This window comes from Bos taurus, chromosome 7, assembly GCF_002263795.3.
Source record: "Bos taurus isolate L1 Dominette 01449 registration number 42190680 breed Hereford chromosome 7, ARS-UCD2.0, whole genome shotgun sequence".
NCBI lineage: Eukaryota > Metazoa > Chordata > Mammalia > Artiodactyla > Bovidae > Bos > Bos taurus.
Window position 1 is genome coordinate 5405845 of NC_037334.1, and position 13035 is coordinate 5418879.

Below are 13035 nucleotides of genomic sequence, written 5' to 3' on the forward strand. Positions count from 1 at the left end.
TTCTGAATACGAGTGAATTGACACCTTTCATTACTTTTGAAAAATTCTCCACCATTATCCCCTTCAGAATTTGCCCTGCTCTCTCTCCTCTGCCTCCTCATCCCCCTTTTCCCCTTCCCCTGTTTAGGAAACTCATTCAGTCCCATCTTTCAGTTCACCTATTTTCTCTTCAGCTACCTACAGTTCACTGTTGACCCAACCCAATTATTTGCTTTTTCATTTCTCTTAGTCCTATTTGGTTCTTCTACAAATATTACTGTCTCTTGCACTTTGTTCACTTTTCAGGATTAAACACAGCAAAAACACCAGGATTAAAGACATCAGGTCTTCGCCACTGGCACTGACAGGCTGTGAATTTTGATGCTGGCTCATATGTCCTGGGATGTGACTGGGAGAACTCTTTAAGATTAGGTGAAAGTTCCCCCAGGGTCTCCAGCATCCGGGACTGCTTTAAACCATGTCATCCACCTAAGTCTGCTTTCCATCTTTGAGAAGATCTTATTTTGATATCTGCTTCATGCTCTGAGGTCTCTACTTATCAGACGCACCATCTTGAAGGTCCATGAAAAGAAGATGAAGACCACCTTGTGTAACAGAAAAGCTGTTTCCTTTCTCCCTCCTGGGGTTTCTGTCTGCACTGTTCTGGCCTCTGACTGTTCCTCATTTTCTGGGTGCTCACTGATACATTAACCAACACTTAACTCATTTTCACCCAGCAATTTTAGTTGTTTTCATTGGGACTCTAGCTGCCACTATCTGGTCAGAAGCAGAAGTTGACAGCTTTTCTTACGCATGTGTTTGGGCCCCCTCTGTGAAGGTTCTAGAGCTCCAAGAGGAATAAGAATGTAGAAACAACCTTTTATGAAGGGAAAAAGCAAAATTAAGGAGAAAGAACCTGCCTGATGACCTATTGAGGCACAGAAATCTATACCAGAGAAAGCAAGGAGATGGCCAGAAAAGTTGGCGATGGATTAGTATAGATTCGGAAATAAACAACACATTTGGCATCTTTTTCAGGGAGGAAGGCATGTTTTGAATCTGTACACTGCATTGAAAATTGAACTGTCCAGGTTGGGGCAATCCCTACCTCTCCCTTTATCCCAAAATAAGCCCTACGTGGGTAAAAATAAACAAACAAAAAAAAAAACCCAAAAAACCAACCTTGGGAGAATTTGTGCCAACTGTGCAAGGACCTCTAAAAGTACAAAGGAGAGACATTTAAAGAACTGAGGTTTGAAAATCATAAAAATAAAATGTTCACAGCAAAACTGCTCCTAAACAAAACTGAAAGGCAAATTTGGGGAAAAAAATTTTACAACGCAAGAGTTTATTAGTGGTTAAAATGGCAAATTTTATGTTATGTATTTTTTACAATTAAAAACTTTAACAAGTTTATTGTCCCTATTTAGAAAAAAAAAAGAATTATGATATCTGAATGAGAAAAAGACAACGTCTAAATAAAAAAATTGAACTAATTAAAAATAAATATAAGAAAATGTTCCTAGAAAGAAATGAAATGAGAACAGGAGGCTGCACCTGTACTCAACAAGATGAAAAATCAGGGCGACACGGCATAAACAGTAAGCCTTCTTCAGACCCCAGACTAAGAGGTCTCTCCTTACAGGAAAACGAGCGTAGGTACTGAGGGGTTAGCACTTGTCACATTTTTCTTAGGTCGCCATCCAATCCAGTGAGATGGCATCTTACTGAAAATTAAATCTAGGTGTTCCTATACATGCAGAACAGGGAGATTAGGGAGGGGGGTTCATCGGGAGATTGGTGTTTTGTAGCTTTTAGGTTTCAGACTGCGTTTTAAACACATTGCTGACTGAAGACATATTAATACATCTTTTGTTACCTGAACATTATTGACCAAAGACGTATCAATATTTAGACAGTAATACAATTAACAACACCAGGCAAAGTTGTCAGAGCTTAAAACTGGTCAAGGGTTCATTATACAATGTACGATTGTCGTTACCATTCACGTTTTCCTCCATTAGTTCCAACCTTGTGTATTTTATAAACACAAGTTTGTTACCGTAAATTTTTCAAAAATGACGTATTGCTACATTCTGAGGAGACCTTGTCCGCGGGTTTTACGAGATGCCGGCTCTGACTGTCCAAGTGAGATACGCAGTCGTGTCGCCAAAGGCGGCAGCTCTTCAGACGACAGCTCCGATTCAGACGGCGTGAGCGTCAGACCGACGCAAGACGAGAAACCCCAGTGACTGACTCGGACATAGAAGCGAAAATGAAACGCACGGCGCTGGAGAAGACCTCACAGGTGTGTCAGGAGTAACTACTGAACGTAATAACCCACACAGTGTTAGTGAAACAACAGAAGAAAATTTTGGCCGGCCAAAATAAAAATGCTGGCCACGAGCATTAGTGTCTGCAAAAACCTCCCGGTCGATAATGAGTTGAGAGCTTGCTGTAGAGTATAAGACTGTCCTGCCATGAGTGTCAATCATCTCTAGGAACAGAGGGTGATTTCTATTGTAATGGATCGGGAGCAGAGTCAGGGCTCGGATCTCACCTTGGTTTGTGCAGCTGGGGTTTGGCAGCTGCCTTCCTGTCTATAAACCGGGGGACCCACAGGCACAGTTGCTGGGCTGGAGGGCTGATGTCGGCAGCCAGCTCTGCTGGCCTGGGAGGCACTGCCTCCCTGGGCCTGGGTTTTCCATCTGTGACATGGGGGCCAGGGCACATGTGACCTGGAGGCTGCTGGGGATTCCGCAGAAGCTGTCCCTCCCCACACTGGGGACCACCCCTTGGCAGCAGTGGCGTCTGGAGTGCGGCCGAGTCTCCTGCCGGCAGAAGGAACTGAGACCACGGCTGAGTCGCACCCTGTTTATTTCTGATGCAGGCGCGTCCCAGGACAGTGGCGGGTGCTGGGGGTGCTGTTGGGGGGGGCCTAGAACTCCACCTTGCAGGCGGGGAAGGCCTCGTCCTGCATAGACACGGTGCTGTTGCTGCCCAGCACCGTGATGCCCAGCGCCTGGTGCCGCGTGTGTGTCTCCTCATACCACTCATGCATCGCCACCGAATCGAAGGTGGGGATCAGGGTCACCTGCGGGTGGGACAGATAGACCGACAGTGAGGGGCGCACCCTCTGCCCTCCCGGCCCAGCCCCAAGGCATCGGAGGCCCCTCTTCTCTGACCACATTTGCGCTGCCTCCGTTCTCCCGCTGAGGTGTCTGCAGCTGGCAGCCGGCCTGTCCCTGAAGTGCCTTTTCTCTCCCATGGCACCCCGAGCGCCCTTTCACAGCCGGGAGACCAGACCACTCCTCTGCCAATTCCTCTCCATGCTTCCCAGCCCCCCCCACTCCCCTGCTGTGTCCCCTGCTGTGTTGCCCATACCGCCCGCCAGCTCCCTGCATACAGCGTGCTCCCGCCTCTGCTCGCAACACGCCCTCCCAGCCGCTCTGTAACCTGGGTGCCTGACCGGGTGTCAGCACACTCGCACTGTGTGGGCGGCCAGGCACTGGAGGCTCCTTCCACCCAAATTCACCTTTTGCTTCGAGGCTGTATTTCAAGGATTCTCATGGGGACAACCCCAGCCGTCAAGGGTCAATTGTCAACACACATAGACACCATACACCCCGTCCCTTCCTCCTGGATGATCCTCATAATATCAGGGAGACTCAATGCTAGGGCTCAGGTGAGGTGATCAAACCAGCCCTGCCCTACAACCTCACCCAGGGGTGCTGTAGACCAGGAAGTGGCGGTAACAGGAACAGAGCCCTGCGAGCTGGGCGGGCGGGTCCTGCATTTGCCCTCATAGCTGCATGGCCTTGGGGACAGGGATTAGTTTCTCTGAGCCCCACTCCCTCTTTGGATGTGGGTGAAGGTCACACCAACCTCACAGGACTGTGTGGGTTCGGCAGGAAGACCCTAGGAAGTGCTGCCCTGCCCAGTGCCAGGAGCTTGAAAATGCCCCAGGGACCTGTGCTGTCATCGGGACTGTCCGACGCCCCGGTCATCACACACCTGGAGCTGCCGATCCCACTGCTGCTTGCCAGCCAGGAGCGCGTCCAGGACAGCCCGCATGCCCTCTTCCTTGTGCTGGTCCTGGCCGCTGATGACGTAGCAGAGCGCACGCACCCGCCGGAAGAACTCCTCATCCACCAGGCGGGCACTGCCCCCGCTGGGCAGGTAGGCCAGGTCAAGGTAGACAGGGGAGCCCGGTGGGGCCGCTGACCCTCCTGACCGACTGCCAGCTGACCCTGTGGGTAAGAGGGATGGGATCAGTTGTGAGCTCTGGGGAACAAGGAAGGGCTGGCTGGAGACCCGGGGCCCAGGACGAGGCTCCCAGCTCTATCTGCACCTCTCAGAGTGGCTCCCTCCCTGGCAGGAGGCCTGATCTCACCATTTCATGGCAGACAAGTCCTCCCTGGCAGGTGCAGTAACTGGATGAATCCTGCATACACCCCAGTCAACCCCTCAAGGACACACCCTGGCCACTCCCTGGACATAGACATCCCCAGCACCTAAGGGGAGGGGTATTCAGGGAGGGCTTCCTCAAAGAGGGGGTTTTGGAGCTTGAGCCCCTGAAGCAGCAGTATCTGGAACGCTCTGCAGCAGCATCCATCTGTTTAATTACTCATGGGGAGTTTATCTGTTGTTTTTCAATTACTCATGGGCACCACAGCCATCCTAGGGACACAGCAGTGACCAGAACAAATAACAATCCCTGCCTTCAGGGTTGATGGGGAGCCAGAGTGGGTGTGGGAAGGAGAGAGTCAAGAAAGGGAGATGCAGGCTGGGGCAGCTGCAGCAGGGCCTTGTCTGCACCCTGAACCCAGAGCCTGGTGCGAGGGGGACAGGGCCATCACTCCCGGGCCAGTGAACCCATCAACTCTTGAGGATGTAGCCGGCTCCTGGGCACAGGAAGTCTGTCAGATGTCTGATCATCTTAAAATCCTAAACACTGCCCAGACCAGGGCGAGGGACCAGAGGCCTGCTGCACGGTGCGGGGTGAGGAGGGGGAGCATTTGCAGGACGAATGAAACCCGCCAGCTTTCAGCAAGTGGCATCCCTCACTTATGACTGGGTACAGTGATGCAGCAGGAAGGGAAAGCCACCAGAGCTGAGGAAGGCGAGAGGCAGACGGGAACAGGAGAGGCAGAATGGCAAAGAGAAGACAAGGGGAATGAGGACAGAAGCCAGGGGGCAGGAGGCCGAGGGTAGAGAAGAGGCCAGCAAGCTATGGCCTGGGGGCCAAATACAGCACCTGCCTGCTTTGGCCAACAGTTTTACTAGAACACCCATCTGGGTACTCACTGAGCTGCTTCTGTGCTAGTTGAGCTGCTGGGACAGAGACCCTCTGGCCTGCAAAGGTGAGAGCCCTCTGGCCCTTTAAGACAGGCTTGGCTGGCGCTGGCGTGGGCCGCTGGTTTGTTAGAGGCAGTGGGAGCAGGAGACCCCAAGTGGCCGAGACGTGTGGTCTCTGAAAGAGGCCAAACACCCCAGCAGAGAGGACCTCAGATGACCCCCCAGTCTCTGGGTGCCAGCCTTGTTCATCGCCCTGAGGGCCACCATCTCTCCCCTTGTACTGGGAACCCTTGACTTGCCAAAGGTCACAGGAGCCCACCAGGTGCCTCTCTTGTAATCTACCCATGAAAGACAAGAGGTGGTGGCTCAGGGAGGCGCTGAGGCTAGAGGCCCCAGAGACCAAGAGACCAAGGTGGCTAGGAACCCAGGACAGGCCATATGGGGAGAGAAGCTGGAGATGTTTCTCAGCTCCTGGAGGGCAGGGCCACCCCAAGCAACTAGCACACTGCCTAGCCCACAGCAAGCTGGATTCAGAAAAGTCAGAGGAACCAGAGATCAAACTGCCAATAGATCACAGAGAGGGCAAGGGAATTCCAGAAAACAATGATTTTTGCTTCACAGACTACACTAAAGCCACTGTGTAGATCACAACAAACCGTGGAAAATACTTAAAAGAGACGGGAATACCAGACAACCTTACCTGCTTCCTGAGAAATCTGTATTCAGGTCAAGAAGCAACAGTTAGAACTGGACATGGAACAACAGACTGGTTTAAAACTGGGAAAGAAGTACTGTTTCAAGGCTGTATACTGTCACCTTGCTTATTTAATTTGTATGCAGAATACATCATGTGAAACGCCAGGCTGGATGAAGCACAAGCAGGAATCAAGACTGCCAGGAGAAATATCAATAACTTCTGATATGCGGATGGTACCACTCTAATGGCAGAAAGCGAAATAAAAAGCTTCTTGATGAGGATAAAACAGGAGAGTGAAAAAGCTGGCTTGCAACTCAACATCCAAAAAGTTAAGATCATGGCATCTTGTCCCATCACTTCACAGCAAGTAGAAGTGAAAAAGTGGAAACAGTGACAGACTGTTTTCTCGGGCTCCAAAATCACTGTGGACGAGGACTGCAGCCATGAAATTAAAAGACGCCTGCTTCTTGGAAGGAAAGCTATGACAAACCTAGGCAGTGTATTAAAAAGCAGAGACATCACTTTGCTGACAAAGGTCCGTATAGTCAAAGCTATGGTTTTTCCAGTGGTCATACATGGATGTGACAGCTGGACCATAAGGAAACACCGAGAAAGTAATGCTTTCAAATTATGGTGCTGGAGAAGACTCTTGAGAGTCCCTTGGACATCAAGGAGGTCAAACAAGTCAATCTTAAGGGAAATCAACCCTGAATATTTGTTGGAAGGACTGATGCTAAAGCTGACACTCCGATACTTTAGACCCTGATGCTGGGAAACATTAAGGGCAGGAGGAGAGGTGGGGAACAGAGGATGAGATGGTTGGATGGCATCACTGACTCAAGGAACTTGAGTTTGGGCTAACTCTGGGAGACAGTAAAGGACAGGGAGGCCTGGTGTGCTGTAGTCCATGGTGTCACAGAGAGCTGGACATGACTTAGGGACTAAATAACAGCAACAGAGAAAGCACTCAGTGAGATGAGCTGGAGCTACTATTGCTGCCATTGCTGTGGCTGCTTTCTCGCCAGCCTTCCGGGTAGTTGTCGGCCTGCTCTAACTGACGCGTCGGCCGCTGAGCACTGGAGCACGGTGCGAGCCGAGCTATGCTGGGGGTGCAAAGCGTGCACTGGGCGCCCAAGATGCAGTATGGAAAAGGGAAAAGGGGACTACCTAGTGGTGTTCAATGCTGGTTATATGCTGCACTATCATTGTGATACAGTAGCGTGCAGGCAAGAATGGACATAGCAGGATTCTGGGACGATGGCAGAGCAGGAAGCTCCAGGAATCTGTCTCCCCTTCTAGGCAGCTGTGCTGGCAGCCCCGCCCTGTAGGTGTGGAGCTACTTGAAGATGATAAGAAGTCGCTCAGTTGTGTCCGACTCTTTGCACCCCCATGGACTGTAGCCCACTGGGCTTCTTGGTCCATGGGATTTTCCAGGCATGAATACTGGAGTGGTTGCCATTTCCTGCTCCAGGGGATCTTCCCGACCCAGGGATCAAAGCCAGGTTTCCCGCACTGCAGGCAGAAGCTTTATTGCCCAAGCTACCAGGGAAGCCCCAGGGGCTTACTCCCTACTTACACAGGATTTAAGAACTGCAAATTTTTAATTCTTCTTTTCTTCCCCCTTCATTTTTTTTTTCTTTTTCCCCTTTTGGGAGCCAGAGAGTCAAGGACTAGGACACTCAAAAGCAGATACAGGGGAATTCAGAAAGGAACCACAGATGCCCAGGGAAAGGTACAGGATCAGAAAAGGCAGACTGCTGCTGCTGCTGCTAAGTCACTTCAGTCGTGTCCGACTCTGTGTGACCCCGTAGATGGCAGCCCACCAGGCTCCCCTGTCCCTGGGATTCTCCAGGCAAGAACACTGGAGTGGGCTGCCATTTCCTTCTCCAATGCATGAAAGTGAAAAGTGAAAGTGAAGTCACTTCAGTGGTATCCGACTCTGTGTGACCCCATAGATGGCAGGCCACCAGGCTCCCCTGTCCCTGGGGTTCTCCAGGCAAGAACACTGAAGCGGGTTGCCATTTCCTTCTCCAATGTATGCATGCATGCTAAGTCACTTCAGTGACGTCCGACTCTGTGCAACCCTACGGATAGCAGCCCACCAGGCTCCGCCGTCCCTGGGATTCTCCAGGCAAGAACACTGGAGTGGCCTGCCATTTCTTTCTCCAAGAAAAGTCATAAGAATACCTTAAGTTTATACCTCAGACTGATCTCCAGCACAGAGACAGCCCACAATCATCAAACCAAAGAGCCACAGCAAACCCTGGGGAAGAGGAAATTTTGGCTCTCTAGAGTCATCACATTTGTTAGATTCCAGTGTAAAGTTTTCAATTATAAAAAATCACAAGCCACACAAAGAAACAGGAAAGTATGGCCCAGTCAAAGGGAGAAAAAATTAACAGAAACCATCCTTAAGGAAGACGAAAGGCAAGATCACCAGACAAGACTTTAAAAAACTGTCCAAAAAATACTCAAGGAACTAAAGGAAGATGTGGAAAAAAATCAAGAAAAACAATGTATGGACAAAGCACAAATATCAGTAAGGAGACAGAAAACATAAAAGTAAACGAGCTGGGAAGTATAATAACTGAAATGGAAAATTCACCAGGAAGATTCAACTCAAGGTTTAAACAAGCAGAAGATCAGTGGTCTTGATAACAGAACAATGGAAATGATCGAGTCCAAGGAACAGAAAGAAAAATAACTGACGTTAGTGAACAGAGTCTAAGGAACCTATCAGATACTATCAAGATGATCAACATACACATTATGGAAATCTCAGAAGAAAAAGAAAGAGAAAGGGGCAGAGAGATTATTTCAAGAAATAATGGCCAACATCTTCCCATTTTTAATGAAAGACATGAATAGAAACATCTGAGAAACTCGATGAACTCCAAATAGGATAAACTCAAAGAGAACCACACTGAAACACAATATAATCAAACTGCCCAACAATAAAGATACAGTAATACAGAGATTAAGGGATGTTTAATGGTATAAATGCTGTTAATATCTCAGATCAACAACCTAACTTTACAACTGAACCCAAAGGCAGCAAAGGAAGGAAACAGTAAAGATTAGAGCAGAGATTTTAAGAATAGGGAATAGAAAAACATCACAGAAGAAAAAAAGCAAAACCAAAAGTTGGTTCTTTGAAAAGATCAACAAATCTTCAGCTACACTGACTAAGAAAGAAAAAGAAGACTCAAATTAGTAACATCAGATATGAAAGGGGATGTTACTGCCAATCCTATAGAAATAAAAAGTAAAAAAAAAAGTAAAGAAATAAAAAGCATTGTGAGAAAACTATGAACAATTATATACCAAGAAACTGCATAACTTAGAAGAGATGTATAAATTCCTAGAAACACAAAACCTGCCTAGACTGACTCACAAAGCGTGAACAGAATTAAAACTAGCAAAGAAACTGGATCAGTAATCAAAAACCTCCTGGGCTTCACTGAGTTTCTACCAAACATTTAAAGAAGAACCAATCCTCAAACTTTCCCAAAAAACTGAAGAGCAGGAAATACTTTCCAATTCATTCTGACAACATTCGGAGGCCAACACTGCCCTGATGCTAAGGTCACACAAAGATATTATGAGAAAAGAAAACTACTGACCAATACCTCTCATAAACACTGATGCAAAACCCCTCAAGAAGACACTCGCAAGTTGAATTCAGCAGCATATTAAAAGGATTATACACCATGACCAAGGGGGAGCTATTCCTGGGATGCAGGAATAACTAGCCTGACACATAAAAATCAGTGTAACACATTAACAGAAAAGGTTTTGACAAAATCCAACACTTTCATGATAAACATACTCAACAAACTAGGATTAAAAGGAAACCATCTTAACATAATAAAACCATATAATGAAAAACCCACAGTTCACAGATACTCAGTGGAGAAAGACTGAAAGGTTTTCCTTTAAGATCAGGAACAAGACCAGAATGTCTGCTTTAGCCACTTCTGCTTCATACAGCCAGTGAAAACAAGACCAAGAGCTGACAATGGCTCAGACATGAACTCCTTATTGCCAAATTGAGATTTAAATTGAAGAAAAGTACAGAAAACCACCAGGCCATTCAAGTATGACCTAAATCAAATCCGTTATGATTATATAGTGGAAGTGACAAATAGATTCAAGGGATTAGGTCTGATAGAGTGCCTGAAAAACTATGGACAGAGGTTCCTAATATTGTACAGAGGCGGTGATCAAAACCATCCCCAAGAAAAAGAAATGCAAAAAGGCAAAGTGGTCGTCTGAGGGGGCCTTATAAATAGTTGAGAAAAGAAGTGAAAGGCAAAGGAGAAAAGGAAAGATATACCCATTTGAATGCAGAGTTCCAAAGAATGGCAAGGAGAGATAAGAAAGCCTTCCTACGTGGACAATGCAAAGAAACAGAGGAAAACACTAGAATGGGAGAGACTAGCGATCTCTTCAAGAAAATTTGAGATTCCAAGGGAATATTTCATGCAAAGATGGGCTCAAAAAAGGACAGAAATGGTATGGACCTAACAGAAGCAGAAGATATTAAGAAGAGGTGGCAAGAATACACAGAAGAACTGTACAAAAAAGATCTTCACGACCCAGATAATCACAATGGTGTGCTCACTCACCTAGAGCCAGACATCCTGGAGCGTGAAGTCAAGTGGGCCTTAAGAAGCATCACTACAAAGCTAGTGGAGGTGATGGCATTCCAGTTGAGCTATTCCAAATCCTAAAAGATGATGCTGTGAAAGTGCTGCACTCAATATGCCAGCAAATATGGTAAACTCAGCAGTGGCCGCAGGACTGGAAAAGGTCAGTTTTCATTCCAATCCCAAAGAAGGGCAATGCCAAAGAATGTTCAAACTACTGCACAATTGTACTCATTTCACATGCTAGCAAAGTAATGCTCAAAATCCTCCAAACCAGGCTTGGAGAATAGTACATGAACCAAGAACTTCCAGATGTTCAAGCTGGATTTAGAAAAAGGCAGAGGAACCAGAGATAAAATTGCCAGCATCCGCTGGATCATAGAAAAAGCAAGAGAGTTCCAGAAAAACATCTACTTCTGCTTCAATGACTATACTAAGCCTTTGATTGTGTGGATCAAAACAAACTGTGGAAATTTTTTACAGAGATGGGAATACCAGACCATCTTATCTGCCTCCTGAGAAATCTCTGTGCAGGTCAAGAAGCAAGAGTTAGAACCAAACTTGGAACAACAGACTGGTTCCAAATTGGGAGAGGAGTACATCAAGGCTGTATATAGTCACCCTGCTTATTTAAACTTAGATGAAGAGTATATCATGTGAAATGCTGGGCTGGATGAAACACAACTGGAATCAAGATTGCTGGGAGAAATATCGATAACCTCAGATATGCAGACGACACCACCCTTATGGCAGAAAGTGAAGAGGAACTAAACAGCCTCTTGATGAAGGTGAAAGAGGAGAGTGAAAAAGCTGGCTTACAGCTCAACATTCAGAAAACGAAGATCATGGCATCTGGTCCCATCACTTCATGGCAAATAGGTGGAGAAACAATGAAAACAGTGACAGACTTTATTTTCTTGGGCTCCAAAATCATTGCAGATGGTGACTGCAGCCATGAAATTAAAAGACATTTGCTCCTTGACCAACCTAGGCAGCATATTAAAAAGCAATGACATTACTTTGCCAACAAAGGTCAGTATAGTCAAAGCTATGGTTTTTCCAGTAGTCGTGTATGGATGTGAGAGCTGGACCATAAAGTAGGCTGAACTGATGCTCTTGAGCTGTGGTGTTGATGAAGACTCTTGAGAGTCCCTTGGACTGCAAGGAGATCAAACCAGTCCATCCTAAAGGAAATCAATCCTGAATATTCATCAGAAGGATGGATGCTGAAGCTGAAACTCCAATACTTTGGCCACCTGAAGAGCTGACTCATTAGAAGAGACCCTGATGCTGGGAAAGATTGAGGGCAGGAGGAGAAGGGGATGACAGAGGACGAGATAGTTGGATGGCATCACCAACTCTACGGGCATGTGTTTGAGCAACGTCCAGGAATTTGTTGCAGTCCATGAGGTCGCCAGGAGTCAGACACGACTGAGCGACTGAACAACAAGCCACTCCGGGTCAACACAGTGCTAGGAATTCTAGCCAGAACAATTAGGCAAGAAAAAGAATTAAAAGGTAACCACATTAGAATGGAAAAAATAAAGTTCTCTGTTCACATGTGATATAATGTTATGGGTAGAAAATCTGAAAGATTTCACACACAAAAAAGAAACCTGTTAGCGTGCCAATGCAGGAGACACGAATTCAATCCCTGATCCGGGAAGATCCCACATGCCTTGGAGCAACTAAGCCCACGCGCCACAACTATTGATCCTGTGCTCTAGATCCCAGAAATGCAAGTGCGGAGCCCACGCGCCACAACTACTGATCCTGTGCTCTAGGTCCCAGAAATGCAAGTGTGGAGCCCACGCGCCACAGCTACTGAAGTCTGGGCGTCCTAGCGCGTGCGCTCTGCAACAAGAGAAGCCGCTGCAGTGAGAAGCCCGCACCACAAAGGGAGGCAGCCCCTGCTTGCCACAGCGCAACCAGAGAAAAGCCCGCGCAGCCACGATTACCCAGCACAGCCAAAAATAAATAGTTTTAAGAAAAAAGACTTCTGTTAGATGAATTTAGAAAATAGCTGGATATAAAATTAACACACAAAAAGCAATTGCATTTCCATACACTAACAATGAACAATTCAAAAAGAACATTAAGAAAACAATAACCTTTATGATAGATAGCATAAAAAGAATGAAATAACTGGGAATTAACTTAAAAAGAAGGTAAAATATTTGTACACGAAAACTACAAAACAGTACCGAAAGAAACTAAAAAGAACATGAATTAACGGAAAGCCGCCCCCTGTTCATGGATTGGAAGATAATACTGTTCGGATGCCAACACTACAGGATTTTTTTTTTTTGGTAGACATAAAAATTTACACTCTAAAATTCAGATGGAATCTCATGGGATCCCAAATAGCCAAGATAACCTTGAAAAGGAAGAACAAAATTGGAGGACTCACAT

General features: G+C 46.8%; 1 protein-coding gene across 1 annotated transcript in view; it reads right to left on the reverse strand.

Annotated features, from left to right (window-relative positions):
• Positions 1-2839: 2839 nt before the first annotated feature.
• Positions 2840-13035, reverse strand: part of MAP1S (microtubule associated protein 1S) — a 32006-nt gene continuing 21810 nt past the window's right edge. The window contains 2 exon segments of the mRNA NM_001102114.1: positions 2840-3073; positions 3994-4229. Coding sequence (NP_001095584.1) covers positions 2918-3073; positions 3994-4229 — 392 coding nt within the window. The 3' untranslated portion in view covers positions 2840-2917.